Source organism: Centruroides sculpturatus, unplaced genomic scaffold (assembly GCF_000671375.1).
Source record: "Centruroides sculpturatus isolate CEXI.00-Female unplaced genomic scaffold, Cexi_2.0 scaffold706, whole genome shotgun sequence".
Lineage (NCBI taxonomy): Eukaryota > Metazoa > Arthropoda > Arachnida > Scorpiones > Buthidae > Centruroides > Centruroides sculpturatus.
In genome coordinates, this window is record NW_019385092.1 from 331,193 (window position 1) to 351,596 (window position 20,404).

Sequence of the window (20,404 nt, forward strand, 5' to 3'; positions counted from 1 at the left end):
AAAAAAAAAAAAAAAAAAAAAAAAAAAAAAAAAAAAAAAAAAAAAAAAAAAAAAAAAAAAAAAAAAAAAAAAAAAAAAAAAAAAAAAAAAAAAAAAAAAAAAAAAAAAAAAAAAAAAAAAAAAAAAAAAAAAAAAAAAAAAAAAAAAAAAAAAAAAAAAAAAAAAAAAAAAAAAAAAAAAAAAAAAAAAAAAAAAAAAAAAAAAAAAAAAAAAAAAAAAAAAAAAAAAAAAAAAAAAAAAAAAAAAAAAAAAAAAAAAAAAAAAAAAAAAAAAAAAAAAAAAAAAAAAAAAAAAAAAAAAAAAAAAAAAAAAAAAAAAAAAAAAAAAAAAAAAAAAAAAAAAAAAAAAAAAAAAAAAAAAAAAAAAAAAAAAAAAAAAAAAAAAAAAAAAAAAAAAAAAAAAAAAAAAAAAAAAAAAAAAAAAAAAAAAAAAAAAAAAAAAAAAAAAAAAAAAAAAAAAAAAAAAAAAAAAAAAAAAAAAAAAAAAAAAAAAAAAAAAAAAAAAAAAAAAAAAAAAAAAAAAAAAAAAAAAAAAAAAAAAAAAAAAAAAAAAAAAAAANTACAGTGGTACCTCAGGATACGAAATTAATCCGTTCCGAAACTGAGATCGTATCATGAAAATGTCGTAAGGTGGATCTTTATAAATTTATAATAGAATTGTGTTGAAATGCATTGAATGCAGTACTGATATTTCGAGCCAAGTAAAAATTTCTACAAGATACTTTTTCTTCCATTAAACTTCTTAGTTCCAACAAGAGAGAAAATGCACTGAAGAGAGATTTAATAACCTAAAAAGACAATAATAAAGTTAATTTCAAAATACACTATATAAAAATATTATATAAAAAGTTACGAACTCGTAAGGGAAATGCTCTCGAAAGAGTAAAGAATCCTCCACAAGAAAATCCAATTTCTTTGTTATAAAACAGCTTCATGAAACACAACATCTAAAATAAATATCTGTGATTATTAGGGAAAGATAATCTTTCATAAAATTTAACTTGACATACGAAATATACCTTTAATTTCGTTTGAATGGGCAAATAAGAAATTGAGAATTTTCTTACTTCTTGATTTGATCCATAGAACTACATAATTTAAATACAATAAAACATGTTCTATATTATTGATAACTTTCAATTAGCTCCATAAAGATAGAAGGGAATATATTATAATATAATATATAAATAATAGCAAGTATTTAATTAAAAAGAAATATCTTACCAAGATAAAAAGTCGTGAAATTCCATAGGAAAGATATATCAAAGTAAGAGATACGCCTATGATGATTGGAATTAAAAAATATTTCATAATTAGAATTTCTGATCCTCCAATTGTTACATTATAAATGCACAAACACAATGAGTAAATACTCGAGAAGTAGCTGATGAATATACAATTTTCAAAAGTATGATTTATGTGGTTTAAGAATCGATATACCGCTTCGTGATTCTTCATGTTTCGCTGAATCTTTCGATGATCCATCACTTTTATTGCATTTTCGGTAGCTTCTAGTATTTTCGACATCTTCATTTGAATCAAATATAAAATGACATTGACTATCATTATTAAAAACATGATTAGATTGATTGCAAATATACTATATAAAGCATAAAGAGATCCACAGACAAAACGAGTAATATTGTTTTTACCAGAGTGAAAGAGATATGCCAATAATAATAATATTGGAATTACAGAAATAGTAAAAAAATGGATGGTGCCCCAACACATAATAATTATTCTTTGAAATTTCATTACTTGACAGAATTCTTTAATATTGACAGGAATATTTATTGATAGTTTTTTATTTTTCAAAAAAACAGAAATTAAGAAACAACAGTTTGAAATAGTGAAAAATAAACTACCGAAAAAGACTGTACCTTGTTGAGAAGAATGGTCTTTTAGGCATCCAGTTTGAAATCCTTTTAATTTATAAAATATTTCTATTGCTTTGGAAGAAGCAGAAATGAAGAAAATTAATTGCACGAATACCAAATATATTTTCAATAGTCGAGATTTTACATCACATTGTATACTTTTGCACGAAGATAATATATCCAAACCGATGGTTTTCAGTAGAGAAAATGAGGGAAGAAATAAACAATTCAAACATAATTGTTCTTTCATTATTTCGAACGAAACGTTTGAATTCGAATTCATTTTCCTGTATTGAATTGGGCTACTCTGAAATAAATGTTTTTTAATGAAAGAATATAAATTTTTAACGGTTGAGTATCGAGATCAGATGGCTTCGGATAAAGTAACTAATTTACAGCTGAGGGGATCAACGTTTGTATACAATTCAGTTCCTTCTTTCAGTATCGAGGCGTCTTTCTTCACGTTTCTTTCCTTTCTAGAATGTATTAAGAATAAACCTCAGCCGAATTTTATGGATGAAAATTGAATTCGAGCATTTATGTAATCTGTGAGTTATGATATAACACTAATTGACTATACTTAAAAGGTATGGCAGTAAATCTAAATTATAATTCATTAGCTTTGTTTACATAATTAGAAGATAAACCATTAAAATTCTTACATTCACTTTATTTTCTGATAGCAATTACATAAATCGATTAAATTTATTAATTTAGGACTATTCTTTAAGCATTTCTGATATTTAACTATTCAGTAATTTGTTCTAATTTATTTTCCATTAGGATTGTTTATTCTGCAAACAAAATCAATTTTATTTAATGCGATCAAGAAAGACTATGTTTAATGCACTGATTAACACTAATAGCACACGAAAAGATAGCTTAAAAATATCTAGGCCTATTTATCCGAAGTAAATGATAACTATAACCGAATTATGAAAACAATAAGCGAACTTTTATAAGTATATTTTAAAACATATGTTTAATTATAGAACACTCAAATTTTTATAACATTAAACTGATAATATACGTGGTTACAACTAGGATATCATTCGTTGTTTTCAACGTCTGCATATTGAACTGAGAGAGATTTACGCTTAAATATATACAGTGGTACCTCAGGATACGAAATTAATCCGTTCCGAAACTGAGATCGTATCATGAAAATGTCGTAAGGTGGATCATCTTTTCCCATACGATTACATGTAAAACCAAATAATTCGTTCCAACGCGAAGAACATACTCAAATTAAAGCCAAGTAATACATTTAAAAAAATAACTGTAGTAAGAAAAACAAATGAAAAATGCGAACTAATGTAACGTCGTATGGTGTGTTTTTGTTCGTATCGTGGAGCAAAAATATGTTCGAATTTCATGTCGTATTCTGAAAATTTCGTATGCTGGGGCGTTCGTAACCTGAGATACCACTGTAGTTTATTTATTGTTTTTCTTTTTTCACTCGCTTTCTTTTCTTTGTATATTCAATAAAACTTATGTACTGCTACATTACTACATACTAAAAACTACACATAAGTTATATTAAAATACAGTTTACTCCCGATTATTCGGACTAATAACGGGGACATACACGGGAAATCGAAACACACAAATAATTCCACACGTTTCTTGGAAAGGAATGAAGTCTAAATACTATCATCTGTTGTTATTAAATACACAACGTCTTCAATATATGTCAAGCTATTTAAGTTCCTAAAACGCGTCGTGAACAAAATGGCGTACATCGAATATCAATTTCACACAGAAATATATTATGTGAGAGATATGATACATTGCAGACATTGCAGACCAACTAAAAACAATTTATGTGTCTAGTGTACAATAACAAATTGTTTATATGGAAGTGTCTTTACTTGTTCTACTTTCAAAACCTAGTATAACAAGGTGACGGCCGGATGTTTGAATGGTTAAAACTTCGGTCTACCTATCTGACATCGAATCCGAGCTGTTGAAGAACCCAGGGCGATCTGTATCTGGTGTGTCAAGCAGTGGCGTGCCGTGATAATAGGGATCTGTGTTTCTGTAAGAAGCCGACTTCCAGGGGCAATCAGTTACTTGCGCGTCAGTGATGGTCTAGAGTCCATTCGTATGTGGGTGGTGGCGGAGGAGACAACGATGACAAGTATCTAACAAAAACCGTTTATTTTAACATAAAATAAACTTACACTATGTACAAAATAGTTTGCTTTAAGACAATCAGTTGTTCGGAAGTCCTGACGTCGGTGAGGTTCTTTGATCGTCGATCGAAGGTGGCCCTGGGGCAGTGGCGTTGACAAGTCCGAAAGACAGATGGAGAGACTTCGTCTGTTGGTGTCGGCAACACCGTCTAAGTCCGAAGTGGCACGGTTACAGGTTGGCACAATAGAGGAGAAACTGCTTATTTTTTGCGCGTTGACACACGGTGTTTTGGTAATTCGGAACGTTAACTAACCAAGTGAGAGGTGTCCTTGATTGTCGAGGATTATATTAATCTCTGTTCCTTCTTTCCTCAATTTTGATTGGTCATTCTCCCTCAATTACGCTTCCCGAGTGACTGATCCCTCTTTACGAAGCGTAACGGAAGCGCGAGAAGGGTCAAAATCGAAGATGAATTCGATCTTCCAACGATCATAGGATGACTTCCTTCCGCGATTTATGGTTTTTTGCATCGCAGTTTGATATAAACAAATAGCTGTTTGACTACAAACGATTTTTCCTTTTTTTTTAAACTAATAAATTTTTCTCTAAATTAACCGCTTTTTGGCGTCTTTCGTAAAGGTTCAGACCTGTCCGGAACCACATATTTCCATTAAAATTTTAAACAAATACAGGAAATGACAAAAATAAACAATTTACTTATTTTAATTCTAAAATACAAATAATACATACATAATACAAAATGACATGATACAAACAATAATAGAAAAACTTATGTTTTTTTTAATTTTCTATAAACTAACTCTATTTGGCGATTTTTTCCGCAAAGTCGTTAATTACTTAAGTCGTAAATTGGTTGTATTTTGAAGTTTAATTATGTGAAGCCATAAATCACTTAAAGCGCTAACGTGCAAGTCACGTGAGTTTTTGCGATTAAAACGTTACGGTTTTTATTTACGCCATTTTGATATTCCAGAGAATTTGTAACATAGTGAGTTTTTTTACCATTTTATTGTAAAATTAAAAGGTATTCATTCACTAAAAAAAAGTGTTTTTTTTTTATCTCTCCTGAAATTTGTTTTTTAGCATTGCACGCTTTATATAAAATATTATAACTACCAGAGGACGCCACTGGTTGGACCAGATGTCAAAGTACACGTGGTGAATAGGACATCTGCCCAACCTTCAACCTTAAGTCAAGTAAATACAATTTCTCTCATACAAATTTTATCTAATCACAGATTGTGATTTGGACAGAGGGCAGAAGATTTAGAACTGTGAGTAAAGAATATAATTTAATATTATTTAAATTATAATAAATATAATATGATTTACTATAATAAATAATATTTTACGTGTTATTTGTTCATAAATACAATATATATGTTTAACAATTCGTTTATTTTTATTTTAGAATGATCAGATCTGTAATGGCTACAATTGTAAAAGAAATTGTAAATACACCTTTAGCTCCTAAACCCATTGGACCATATAGGTTGGTATTTTTATTGGAAAACGATATTTTATTACTACATTACAATATATAAAATTATTTTATAGTTATTGTGGTCACCAGTTCGTGTGAAATTAATCATTACAAACAGGGCCACATACAATAAAAGATTAACATTTATTCTATATATGAATTATGGCACGACTGTACAGGTTAAAACACAGAACAATACTACATGCGTCTGCAAGGTCCAAATCCAAAAAGGAATGTGTGATGTCATAGGTCAGGTTTGTTCAGTTCAGGGGTTCCCCCTTGTGGCGACTTTGGGGTTTATTGCCAAAGCTGTCGCCACAGTTATATAAAACACCAAAACTTTAATAAATATTTAAACAAAGCTACAGCTTACAAGTAACAAGACTAACTTCATTACTGTTGTTTGTTATGGTAATGCAACACTTGGGCGATCTGCCTGGGGTGATACCTTCTGGGAGGTCTTTTAAGGGAAACTGGCCCCTATTTAGGTGTTATAGATGTGGAGAAAACCTGAAAAACTCCATGTGGCCAGCCCATCCGGGCAAGGCGCGAACCCATGACCGAACTCCTAGTGTTCAGGGTACGAAGACCACTTGGCCACTGGTGGGCTAACTTCATTACTTTGTAACAATAGTAAGAATAAGCTTTCTGCTATTGCTGCTATCATATATTAAACAGTAGTAATATAAAACTAAAATTTCTATAGAATTGTAAGTTTGCCGATGTTAAAGGGGGAGACAGTTCATCTTGCGTCAGAATGAGCCTAAGGGAAACAGCGTATGTGGATGGTGGTGAAGGAGGCAAATGAAGAACAAAGTGTTTTACAAAAGAAAACCCGTTTATTTGTTCGAATTCATGCTTACATCGATATTGGACAATTCCAAATCTTGGTGCTCCTGTGAACGGCAAAACTTCGGTTGATCGGTCGCAGCCCGGGTGGACGAGAAGGATCACTGGACGATACACATGTTTGTTGTTAAGCTGCGGCGTCCTGTGTGATTGGCGGTTGCACAACACAATCTAAATCACAACGGTAGGCTTAATCCAGAGGGGACTCTTCTTCGATCTTGAAGTTCCGATTTTTATAGTTTTTTCCCCACTATTCACATTTTGGATTGGTCCCTCGTCCCATTCCTCGCTTCCCTATTGGTCTTTCCTTTGTCTCCAGGTGCAAGACGAAACCTTTTCGGGTCGCGGGAAAGGTCCAATTCGAGGTGTCCATCTGATACCTTTGTCGACTCTGCTCAGTGACTGTTTATAAAACAATAACACCTGTACTCATAACTCAGGCCGTTGTTTACCATTTTTTGACATCTAAGAATTTAACGATCATTTTCACCTTTCATCTATCAAAAATTTCCCTTTTTTTTGTTCGTAAAGGTTTATCTTGGCGAACATTTTATAGACACACGAATCAATGATTTACCTATTTATGAGCGCTCGTATTAGAGTTTTGTCTTCCGCTAAGACCGTGACAGATAGTTTGACATATACTCGATCAGTTCCGAGTCTCGTTGTTTACATCTTGTGTCGCGCAAGAATGTCACGGTTTATTCGAGTTTGAACCTCGTCTGGGAACTCACAGAATGGAGTTAATGTGATTCCAATGTAGACTACTTGTCTGGTTTTTGGTTAAATTTATTTATATTAGCTTTAGTTTATTATGATCATTATCCAACATATTTCTATTTTTCTAATAATTTTATGTCGACAGAATGACTGGGGCAGTTAAGGAGATAATTATCATTCTGGGAACCTGGGTCCAAATCTGGGTGAACAACCCCATGCAATTCTGAATATGTTGGGCCTAGTCTCATTGTGGCCCTAGTTTCCATATAGTGAGTATAGAAAAAATATCCTCTTAGTGCCCACCGGACAGAAAGAGTAAAAAATTTTATGTAAACTTCACTTTTTGTCATTGTTCTTTTCAATTGAATTATTTATTTCTTCAGATAGATCTAAATACAATAAATAAGCATTGCTGAATCAATTCTATTAATAAAATCCAATGTGTAAATATATTATTAGCTTTTACCTTTTGCATAATATGTCTTTTCAATTGGAGAAAGTTTGTAAGGAATAAAGATAAAATTGTAATAATGACTTCTATCCTAATTCTTGGATGTTAATCACCAATCTGTCATATCATCATTCAAATGCTTTAAGAGATGGGTGTATTCATTAAATTCGAAAGCTTAGTTACTTATGATGCCATCTATGTCTTTATTATCTATGTTTTCAATTTGAATTTTGGATTAATATTTAATATTGGTTTACTATGTTAGACTTAATTGATATTTTTTAGGGTAATGTTACTTATGAAAATGTTCAGGAAATAATAATGCAAGAAGAAACAATCTATGAAGATGATCTATTGATAGATTGTTAGATACGATTTTTATCAATTTTGTTGGTAGTTCAATAAAGATTTAAGATAATAGTGATATAGATAACATGAATTTTAATTTAAAATTTTCTTTGATTAATTTGGATTCAACAATTAAAGTTTATTTCAAATGTGTACAATATTCATAAAATTTTTGTTCATCAAGAAAAAACTTACTAATAAATTCAGTAAAAAGAGAATGCAAATATTTAATGAAAATTTATATCTCATTTTACATACATTTTGTTTATGTCCCTTTCTACTTTTCCATAAAATTTTTTCCATTTCCTAATCCAAATGAGAATTATTGCATTAGGAAAATTAATTAAGAAATCATTTACATTCAAAAATCACATTAAGCTATTTAAAGCAGTGGTTTCCAAAATGTGCATTACTGCCCCTCTGTGAGTAGTGAGTAAAGCTTGGGGGACAAAAAGAAGCAAGTAGGTGGCAGGGGCCACTGGAGGCAGGGTACTGAACAGTGACCATAAGCAAAGGTTGGAGTCACTAACAACCTTTTCCTTTCCTACATTAAAACAGGTAAGAAACATTGAGTTTAATGGTTTCCAGATGCAGAAAACAATGTATAGTAAGGACACAAAGTGTAATTTTCATAGAAAAACTTTCCTAAGAATATTTCCAAGCCTTTCTCAAACAAGGAAATATGGGTTAGGGGGCATTGGGTATAACTTTATGGAACCAAGGAGGCTGTGGCTCGAAAAGTTTGGGTATCACCAATTGAAAGTAATCAAGTATTTTAATTATTGACTTTTTTTTAATATATTCAACTTTAAATGTTATTAATACATCAAAGTTTTAATACAAATAAATTTTTCGTTAATTTTTTTCAGCCAAGCAGTAATCGCTGATCGTACAATGTATATATCTGGTCAAATTGGATTAGATCCATGTACTGGAAAACTTGTTAATGGAGGAGTAACTTCAGAAACTAAACAAGTATATTTCTTACATAATTTAGAATATAAGTAGAAATATTATAAATAAAACAGAAAGTTAGACAATACAATAATAGTTTTTTAGTAAACATTTAATAACCAATTGCATTCTCATTGAAGAAACAAATATAGAAGACAAAAATGTTTTGATGTAGACAGACAATAGGTATGTGACTGTTGAATAAATTTAAATGAGCAGTTTTATCAGAACAGAAATAAATATTACCTAAATTTTTACTGTAAATTTTTTAGCATGTATATAGTGATATAAATTATAATTTCATTCATATAGTGGTATCTATATACATGAATCTATATTTTTTAAAATTCTTACTTTATAGTAAGAATTTTAAAAATATTCCATCTAGCAAAAATATACATATATATGTTTTTGTTTATATCTTTGGTAGATGTGTACAATAGAAGAATTTATAATCTTTAATTGTTTTGACAACTTTTTAAATGTTTTGTAGAGAAACTGTACATAAAATTTAATTGCAAATTTTTCATATTTAATATATATACAGTATATATAAAAATAATCTCATGCTTGTTTTTATATCAATTCAAATTCTCAAAAACTTAAGTTATAAGAGAACAACATAATATTTTTCTTGGCTAAATATAGAATACAGTACTTATTTATGATATGGGTCATATTTTTGAGTAAATTTTACATAAGTTGAGAATATTTGATTTCATTTATATTTTTCTGGAAGTTAAATATTATCTTAATACAAATTTATATCTTCTACTAGATTTTAAATTATTATTTTAAAAATAAATTTGCTATTATATAGTACTAAAATTAGAAAAGTATTGTAAATCATATAAACTTTTTGCTATAACTCATTTAAATATTAATTTAAAAATGATTTTAATTTCATTTGTAATCATAAATTTTTAAAATTTATTTTGAAACAAACCAAGAAAAATGCTTATTGATATAATTTATAAGTAGAACTAAACACCCTAATTAACTTTATCTTATTCTATTTTGAATTTCTTTGACAAGTAAGCTCAAGGTGACTCATTAAATAAATCAAACATTTGTTCAAATTATATACAGTAGACCCCCCTATAACATGGTAGATACGTTCTGTGTTATATGAATTTGTGTTGTACAAGTCACTTAAATACATGAGCCAATCACAGCCCAGCACTTGTGCAGTTTAGGGGCTACAGCTGTTTGAAAGGTTTTCTTCCATAAAATGAATCAATTCTAGATTAATTTGACTCGAACGTTTCCAAAACACATATAATTTTTTGGGAATAATCCATATAAACTATGCTATAAACAAAACTTTGTAAGAATACTTACCAAGTGCACACCATTCAAAAATGCCATTGCTTAGCTTGTTTTCATCATGGACCGGCTTATCGAATGGTGGACGCGTTTCCTGATAAGTTATTCTTTCTGCGAAAAATTCACTGAACTTTAGATAACATAAAAATTATAAAATTAAAGTATTAGACTTACAGTAGCTAATTTATGTATTGTACAGATGATAGTAAACTCAACTTTCCCACCTAAATTCTCCATATATACATGTGGCACTGAACGGCGGCAAGTAGTTCAGCTGCTTGTCCACTATTGGTCCAGATTCAACCAATCCTGTCGCGACACAACAATCTGTCTCATTCTTTTACCATGTTATACGAACAGGATCACAATTCTTTTGTCGTGTTATACAAATTAGTGTTATATGAACCCATATTATAGGGGGGTCTACTGTACTTTTCACTATATGATGCTTGGTTCTATTTATAAAATATTTTATTAATAAAAGTATAATATATTGTATAGTACTGATCTGTGTAATTGTTCGTAATTGTTTGTTTGAAATAATCCACAACAATCAATATTTTATACTTTTTTTAAAATTTAATCTTTTACAGTAGTTAAAATAAGATCATTTCAACATAATTACTTGGAATGCCGAGAAGTCAGACAGTTGAATTTTTAGATAAACTGCTATAAATTCTATATGGAATCTTCAATTTGATCCTAATACAGCTATAAATTATGTGAAAAATAAATTTAGATAATATTTATTTATTTGATATAAAATTCATCTGTGAAGGATGAAACAAATTATACACTAGATAATAGAAACATAATTTATCAACTCTAGGTCTTTTCAATTTATATATTAGCATTTTTATGAAAATGCATATCAAAGCAAATGCATTTACAAAATACTTTTAATCATTGCACAAATTTCAAGTATTGCACTTAGAAAGTTCTAGAGCAGTTTTTAAATTTCTTTGATTGGTAGCCTTAAATAACATTAACATTTATAGAATATCAGTTGAAGTAAAATATGTTATGTTAAGTTAATTTTTAACTTATCGTATGAAATATAATCTTATCAAATGTAAACTTATATATCTGCATTTTAAAGAATCTTTAAATATTGTGTAAAAAAATTAAAGCTGCATTTAATATTATCTATGCTTACATCAAAATAATCATTCTTAAATTAAATAAAAAGACATCTATTTATTTATTAAAGTAATAATTTTTAAAAATTTTAAAATCAGTTTTAGTTGTGTTCAAATTTCTGTATGAATCAATTTCCTATGATATGCAATTACTTGGATTAGTTTCACAATGCTTTGGTGTATTTTGATATTTCCATTTTAAAAATTATTAAATAAAAGATTTTAAATTTATGTACACACATTAATTACAGTAATTAATTAATAATGACTTTATAATTATTGCATTTCCAGAATTTAATATGTTAAAACATAATGTCTGATAGTAAATTATAAAGTTTAAAATTAATGATTTAAATAAAATTTTTGATTCATACATTTATAAAAATTTATGAAATTTGATAATTTTTATTCTATTATTTAGACTCCTCCTTCTATACAAATGAAGTCTAAATATTTGTCTTTAAATTGTGATATTATTGCTTGAAGAATATTGTATGCAATTACTGTTTATCCATTGATTATTTTAATTTTAATTAAACTTTCTATTTATTAAATTTTAGGCTCTTCAAAATTTAAGCAAAATACTTGAAGCTGCAGGTCTTTCATATAAGAATGGTAAGTATAATTTTTTAAATATAATTTATATAAATATTTTAATTCAACTGGTTGAGTATTTATACCTTACAAAGAAAATTCGTTTATTTGATAGACTGAGTTATTCATCATCATTTTTTTTTAATAGACACATATTATACATAGAAATATGTATACTTGGAACTGTATATAAAGTATTAATAATTATTATGAATAAACTGTTATATTACACTTTATTCATATTATTAATTAATATTTTTGGACAATCACGTTAACCCTGTTATAGTGATAAATATATTAATTGCACATTGATAAATCAATCATAAATACATATGCAAATTCAAAGTACAGTAGAGCAGTGATTATCTGAATCAATTGGGGAGTGGGGTTGTTCAAAAAATTGATTTTTCAGATAACCAATTATGTACAAAAAAATATATTAACCTATCCCATGTTGAAATTTATTCAAATCCTGGCACGTCCTTAAATACCCTCTCATGGTCGTGTCAGTGCTGCCAGCTAAAACACGCGCACCAACAAAATATTGGAGTAGCCCAAGAGATAGCCAGTGCCACAGCACTAGCGGAAATTTACATTTGCCAACTGAAAGCTTTTAGTTAATTGACGTTTCAGTTGATCGACATTCGAATAATCAATGCTCTACTGTATTATATGTTTCTTAAAAAGTTTAAACTTTAGAAAATAAAAAATACTTTCACCAGTTATATATTAGCTTCTTCAGTTTTGTATTCAAAGTTTTCAGATTTGAAGTGATTATTTTGAATCCAAAAATTTTAGTGTTTTAATACAAAGATTATGAATGGTGCATGTACCATAATTTCAGGTGGATAACCTGTGGGTTTGTGTTTGAAAGATAATTTAAAGGAGGAGCAGATTAACCAATTTTTAAATTCCAGTCACTAGTTAAAGTTGATTCACACTTTACAACTTGTTTGTAATATAATAGCCTACAGTTAATATCAATAATAAAATTATTAGATTTTTTAAAAATAAATTTTAAAAAATTAATAGAAAAGGAAATAGAAATATATAATTTTCTATTACAAAGGAAATAGAAAATAATAATTACTATTGGACAAAGGAAATTAGTCATAAAATAAAAATGATAAATTGTATTTATTTATTTTTACACTTAATTTACATAATTGCATAAGTTTATAAACATCTGCTATCAAATTATGGGCATAACCAGTGAGTACAGGGATTAATTTCTCAGCAGCCACAGGTATGGTACAATGTATGGTAAAGTACTTAGCCTTAACTTTCCTGTTAAGGCTAAGTACTTTACCATGCATACACACAAGGCATCTTTAAATACACATTAACAAAGACAACACACTGCTACTATACTAAATTATTGTCTTCTGTTAATATACACATGGATAAAAAGATATCTAATGTTTTAAATTTTATTAATGTTAATTAAAATAATGTAAAATGGATTTAGACATTAGAGTTTAAAAAATAATGTTTTTTGCTTAATGTCATTTTTAGTTTCAAGTTTGTTAATTATTATTCTGAATTAAATTTAATAATTAAATAAAATTATTAAATGTAATTCAAAAATTATTGTAATTGTTAATTAATGTTAGCATAAGATAGCAGTCTAACTGCATATCTTTAGAAAAATTATTTTATATTATTAATAGTTAGCCAAACTATAATCTGAATAATCCAAAGTTTAGTATGATTATCATAGAATATTTGTGCTTGATTGTTTATTTACAGTACATCTATAATGATTTGTTAATAGAAATGAAACAGAAAAAGAAATAGTTTAATGCAGTGTTTCTCAATGGGGGCAATATCGCCCCCATGTGGGCATTTTTCCATGTTGAGGGGACGATTTGTAACAATTTATATTTTGGGGGGCAAAAAACAATTTTCTGGGCGATATAGTAAAACATTATATTAAGATTAATTAGATATTTTATTCGTTATATCATACAATAATTAAACAAATAACATTATACTACTCACTAGTCTATTCAATGCAGTACAAATTTGGCATTAGCCCTGGCCCACGGCATCAGAATTTTGAAGTGAAGGGGCGATACTATGTAACGGTTTTATTGAAGGGGCGGCGATTCATTAGAGGTTGAGAAACACTGATTTAATGCTTGAGATGGCAACTTCTAAACTGAATACTGGTAATTATCTTATTTTCAAGTCATCCCAGTGGAATGTATCCCATTCCATTTGGATGACTGTTGACATTTTCTGTGGAGTATTTCATCACTATGGGTTGTCTGCCTAAAATTATGGTACTTTTTATTTTTTAAGGTTTATTACAAATCTTTAAGAAATTTACCTTTCACTGTTTTATTTATATATTTAGTTCAAGATAATAGAGGATGCATTGCAGCAAAATCAATGATAAAAAGTAATTGATTTTGTAATAATTAATTAATTTCATATAAACAGTGTTGTGTATAATTACAATGCATACATGTTTTACTAATTAGGTTAAGTTAACAATACATTTAAAACTATTTGGCAAATAAGAACCAATTATCTTGTGATAAATTTTGTTCTAATTTAATTCAATGAATTGAAAGATATGATACCAAAATAACAGCATGTAAGATAGCATATGTTGTTGTTATTTATTATTTCAGTAATAAAGTAAGAACAATATAAGTTGCTTTATGTATTGTTTTCTCTTTATACATTATTATTTATGTATTTTTATCATTAATGTATTTCTAAATAATTTTTTCAGTGGTAAAATGCACTGTCTTATTGAAGAATATGGATGATTTTTCAAGAGTGAATGATATTTATAAGGATTGTAAGTGCAATGCAGCTTATTGTTTTTTATTTTGCTATTTCATTTTTAATCTCAATAATCTCAATAAAATGTAGCAGTAAGTAGAAATTTCTTTTTATTGATAATTATCTGGCTTAAGTTGTTACAGACTAAACAGCAAAATATACAGTACAATTTCTTTTTTTCCCTCTAAACATAACTTCAAAAACTGAAACTAATAGATCAAGGAATAATAAAGAACATTAAAGTTTATTATTGAAAATACATTTTAATGAAAATTTGGAAGCTTAGAAGAGATTCAGTCTTTGAAAGGTTTAATTCTGCTCTGAGATTGTGTATATGAAATTCACAAGGTCAAGAAACAATGTTTTCCATCCACTATCAAGAATTACTTCAGAAAAGCCATCATTATGAAGGAAATTAAAAATAATGTACTACATGAATGCAGACAGTGATATTCAAGCTCACAATTTACCAGTGGAAGAGTTCAATATGTTGAATAAAGAAATATAAGATGATAATAGACTTGTTAGCAAACCATCAGGTAATGAAGTATTTACAACATTCCAGACAATAAGGCAGGCCTGCAATTTCAAGGGGGTTGGAGAAAGACAACTCAATTTGTTAAATGAATGCAAATTGTTTATTGAAAGGAAAACTTTAAAAACTGCATACAAACAAAAATAAATTAATTTTTTTTAATACTGCACTAGTAAATATGCCCATCAAGAATGACAGATTATATGATGTTTAGTAAAGTGAAAGTAAATGAAATAACTAGAAGTACAATTTTATTTTCTAATTTTTATTAAAGGAAATGAATTTCTAGCTATATGCCCCTCTTCAGTCCATATTATATATAACTAGCAGATAAGCCCAGCATTGCTCATGCAAGAAGTAATGATAGCAAAGATTAAGATTATTAGATTATAGCCAATCTTATCCATTTTGACCAGGTGCAAGAATAAGTCCCCCCTCTTCAGAGACTAATTAGAAGGTTTTTAGGTGGGTCTAAAAATATGTTCAATTTCCTGCAAAAATGCAAAAAACCGCATCTAAAATAGTACAGTAGAAGCCAAATTCTTCAGGGGAATTCTTAATTCTCCTCTCTCCACAGGGGAAATTTCCAAAAATCCCTTCTTAGTGTACACATACTCATGACATACCATAACTGTGTACCAAATTTCAACTTCTAACCATTTGGGCTCTGTGCTTATTATTGTTATCATCAACTCATCTTGATTATATTATAAGATGATACAACTGTAATATAACTAATGTTGACAACAGGAATACCTGACTGGAAAAATGGACAACTGAAGTATTTATTACCTTATTTTTAGCCAGTTTTTATTGGTTTTAAAGTTTTTGTTTTTACTCCTTTTATTTGTCAATTTTTTCCATATTTTTAGCAAGGTTTACTTTTTTATTTTATACTTTTACTAGTTTTACTGTACATTTTTAACACTTAGTTATTCCAGTTATCATTACATTAGTTATATTAGAGTTTTATCATTATATGTAATAAGGACTGAAAAGAAACATATAGCCCAAAATGCATTTCCTATAATAAAAATTAGAAAATAAAAGCTACTATTTCCATCGAAAAAGTGTTCCCAATGATAAGTTCTCCATAGCAAATTTGTGCTTAATTCCAAAGAACATTCACTCAAAAAAGAGAACAGCTAGCAATCAAGTAACAAGTAATAAGTACAATATTTTATTAAAGAAAAATTTAGCATACATCACAAAACATCTTTAAAAATAATATTTCTGATAGATGTATCCTTTTATCATCATCATGTGTAATTTCTATTTTCTGAAAAATATTATCTGAATTCAATGCAATTTTAAAGAAGTTATAAGGATTGTAAGTGCAATGCAGCTTATTGTTTTTTGTTTTGCTATTTCATTTTTAATCTCAATAATCTCAATAAAATGTAGCAGTAAGTAGAAATNATCAATTCAAATTCTCAAAAACTTAAGTTATAAGAGAACAACATAATATTTTTCTTGGCTAAATATAGAATACAGTACTTATTTATGATATGGGTCATATTTTTGAGTAAATTTTACATAAGTTGAGAATATTTGATTTCATTTATATTTTTCTGGAAGTTAAATATTATCTTAATACAAATTTATATCTTCTACTAGATTTTAAATTATTATTTTAAAAATAAATTTGCTATTATATAGTACTAAAATTAGAAAAGTATTGTAAATCATATAAACTTTTTGCTATAACTCATTTAAATATTAATTTAAAAATGATTTTAATTTCATTTGTAATCATAAATTTTTAAAATTTATTTTGAAACAAACCAAGAAAAATGCTTATTGATATAATTTATAAGTAGAACTAAACACCCTAATTAACTTTATCTTATTCTATTTTGAATTTCTTTGACAAGTAAGCTCAAGGTGACTCATTAAATAAATCAAACATTTGTTCAAATTATATACAGTAGACCCCCCTATAACATGGTAGATACGTTCTGTGTTATATGAATTTGTGTTGTACAAGTCACTTAAATACATGAGCCAATCACAGCCCAGCACTTGTGCAGTTTAGGGGCTACAGCTGTTTGAAAGGTTTTCTTCCATAAAATGAATCAATTCTAGATTAATTTGACTCGAACGTTTCCAAAACACATATAATTTTTTGGGAATAATCCATATAAACTATGCTATAAACAAAACTTTGTAAGAATACTTACCAAGTGCACACCATTCAAAAATGCCATTGCTTAGCTTGTTTTCATCATGGACCGGCTTATCGAATGGTGGACGCGTTTCCTGATAAGTTATTCTTTCTGCGAAAAATTCACTGAACTTTAGATAACATAAAAATTATAAAATTAAAGTATTAGACTTACAGTAGCTAATTTATGTATTGTACAGATGATAGTAAACTCAACTTTCCCACCTAAATTCTCCATATATACATGTGGCACTGAACGGCGGCAAGTAGTTCAGCTGCTTGTCCACTATTGGTCCAGATTCAACCAATCCTGTCGCGACACAACAATCTGTCTCATTCTTTTACCATGTTATACGAACAGGATCACAATTCTTTTGTCGTGTTATACAAATTAGTGTTATATGAACCCATATTATAGGGGGGTCTACTGTACTTTTCACTATATGATGCTTGGTTCTATTTATAAAATATTTTATTAATAAAAGTATAATATATTGTATAGTACTGATCTGTGTAATTGTTCGTAATTGTTTGTTTGAAATAATCCACAACAATCAATATTTTATACTTTTTTTAAAATTTAATCTTTTACAGTAGTTAAAATAAGATCATTTCAACATAATTACTTGGAATGCCGAGAAGTCAGACAGTTGAATTTTTAGATAAACTGCTATAAATTCTATATGGAATCTTCAATTTGATCCTAATACAGCTATAAATTATGTGAAAAATAAATTTAGATAATATTTATTTATTTGATATAAAATTCATCTGTGAAGGATGAAACAAATTATACACTAGATAATAGAAACATAATTTATCAACTCTAGGTCTTTTCAATTTATATATTAGCATTTTTATGAAAATGCATATCAAAGCAAATGCATTTACAAAATACTTTTAATCATTGCACAAATTTCAAGTATTGCACTTAGAAAGTTCTAGAGCAGTTTTTAAATTTCTTTGATTGGTAGCCTTAAATAACATTAACATTTATAGAATATCAGTTGAAGTAAAATATGTTATGTTAAGTTAATTTTTAACTTATCGTATGAAATATAATCTTATCAAATGTAAACTTATATATCTGCATTTTAAAGAATCTTTAAATATTGTGTAAAAAAATTAAAGCTGCATTTAATATTATCTATGCTTACATCAAAATAATCATTCTTAAATTAAATAAAAAGACATCTATTTATTTATTAAAGTAATAATTTTTAAAAATTTTAAAATCAGTTTTAGTTGTGTTCAAATTTCTGTATGAATCAATTTCCTATGATATGCAATTACTTGGATTAGTTTCACAATGCTTTGGTGTATTTTGATATTTCCATTTTAAAAATTATTAAATAAAAGATTTTAAATTTATGTACACACATTAATTACAGTAATTAATTAATAATGACTTTATAATTATTGCATTTCCAGAATTTAATATGTTAAAACATAATGTCTGATAGTAAATTATAAAGTTTAAAATTAATGATTTAAATAAAATTTTTGATTCATACATTTATAAAAATTTATGAAATTTGATAATTTTTATTCTATTATTTAGACTCCTCCTTCTATACAAATGAAGTCTAAATATTTGTCTTTAAATTGTGATATTATTGCTTGAAGAATATTGTATGCAATTACTGTTTATCCATTGATTATTTTAATTTTAATTAAACTTTCTATTTATTAAATTTTAGGCTCTTCAAAATTTAAGCAAAATACTTGAAGCTGCAGGTCTTTCATATAAGAATGGTAAGTATAATTTTTTAAATATAATTTATATAAATATTTTAATTCAACTGGTTGAGTATTTATACCTTACAAAGAAAATTCGTTTATTTGATAGACTGAGTTATTCATCATCATTTTTTTTTAATAGACACATATTATACATAGAAATATGTATACTTGGAACTGTATATAAAGTATTAATAATTATTATGAATAAACTGTTATATTACACTTTATTCATATTATTAATTAATATTTTTGGACAATCACGTTAACCCTGTTATAGTGATAAATATATTAATTGCACATTGATAAATCAATCATAAATACATATGCAAATTCAAAGTACAGTAGAGCAGTGATTATCTGAATCAATTGGGGAGTGGGGTTGTTCAAAAAATTGATTTTTCAGATAACCAATTATGTACAAAAAAATATATTAACCTATCCCATGTTGAAATTTATTCAAATCCTGGCACGTCCTTAAATACCCTCTCATGGTCGTGTCAGTGCTGCCAGCTAAAACACGCGCACCAACAAAATATTGGAGTAGCCCAAGAGATAGCCAGTGCCACAGCACTAGCGGAAATTTACATTTGCCAACTGAAAGCTTTTAGTTAATTGACGTTTCAGTTGATCGACATTCGAATAATCAATGCTCTACTGTATTATATGTTTCTTAAAAAGTTTAAACTTTAGAAAATAAAAAATACTTTCACCAGTTATATATTAGCTTCTTCAGTTTTGTATTCAAAGTTTTCAGATTTGAAGTGATTATTTTGAATCCAAAAATTTTAGTGTTTTAATACAAAGATTATGAATGGTGCATGTACCATAATTTCAGGTGGATAACCTGTGGGTTTGTGTTTGAAAGATAATTTAAAGGAGGAGCAGATTAACCAATTTTTAAATTCCAGTCACTAGTTAAAGTTGATTCACACTTTACAACTTGTTTGTAATATAATAGCCTACAGTTAATATCAATAATAAAATTATTAGATTTTTTAAAAATAAATTTTAAAAAATTAATAGAAAAGGAAATAGAAATATATAATTTTCTATTACAAAGGAAATAGAAAATAATAATTACTATTGGACAAAGGAAATTAGTCATAAAATAAAAATGATAAATTGTATTTATTTATTTTTACACTTAATTTACATAATTGCATAAGTTTATAAACATCTGCTATCAAATTATGGGCATAACCAGTGAGTACAGGGATTAATTTCTCAGCAGCCACAGGTATGGTACAATGTATGGTAAAGTACTTAGCC

The 20,404-nt window shown here is 27.5% G+C and overlaps 2 protein-coding genes across 2 annotated transcripts; one reads left to right on the forward strand and one right to left on the reverse strand.

Moving 5' to 3' along the window:
* Window positions 1–637: 637 nt before the first annotated feature.
* Window positions 638–2,224, reverse strand: LOC111634559. The gene is made up of 5 exons (XM_023379360.1): window positions 1,880–2,224; window positions 1,224–1,526; window positions 1,019–1,087; window positions 857–946; window positions 638–787 (listed from the first exon to the last, which is right to left on the reverse strand). Exons 2-5 carry the CDS (start codon window positions 1,524–1,526, stop codon window positions 638–640), a joined length of 612 nt encoding a protein of 203 aa, XP_023235128.1. The 5' UTR covers window positions 1,880–2,224.
* A 2,871-nt stretch (window positions 2,225–5,095) lies between these two features.
* On the forward strand, window positions 5,096–14,892 carry LOC111634568 (2-iminobutanoate/2-iminopropanoate deaminase-like). The gene is made up of 5 exons (XM_023379371.1): window positions 5,096–5,307; window positions 5,445–5,525; window positions 8,754–8,859; window positions 11,864–11,918; window positions 14,641–14,892. Exons 2-5 carry the CDS (start codon window positions 5,446–5,448, stop codon window positions 14,781–14,783), a joined length of 384 nt encoding a protein of 127 aa, XP_023235139.1. The 5' UTR covers window positions 5,096–5,307; window position 5,445; the 3' UTR covers window positions 14,784–14,892.
* The last annotated feature ends 5,512 nt before the right edge of the window (window positions 14,893–20,404 follow it).

Coding starts and splice junctions, on each gene's coding strand:
- LOC111634559 (XM_023379360.1), bottom strand. CDS start 1,526: ATGTCGAAAATACTAGAAGCTACCGAAAATGCAATAAAAGTGATGGAT. Junction 1,088..1,223: donor TTTCACGACTTTTTATCTTG/GTAAGATATTTC, acceptor TAAATTATGTAG/TTCTATGGATCAAATCAAGA. Junction 788..856: donor CGAGAGCATTTCCCTTACGA/GTTCGTAACTTT, acceptor TTGTCTTTTTAG/GTTATTAAATCTCTCTTCAG.
- LOC111634568 (XM_023379371.1), top strand. CDS start 5,446: ATGATCAGATCTGTAATGGCTACAATTGTAAAAGAAATTGTAAATACA. Junction 8,860..11,863: donor TAACTTCAGAAACTAAACAA/GTATATTTCTTA, acceptor ATTAAATTTTAG/GCTCTTCAAAATTTAAGCAA. Junction 11,919..14,640: donor AGGTCTTTCATATAAGAATG/GTAAGTATAATT, acceptor TAATTTTTTCAG/TGGTAAAATGCACTGTCTTA.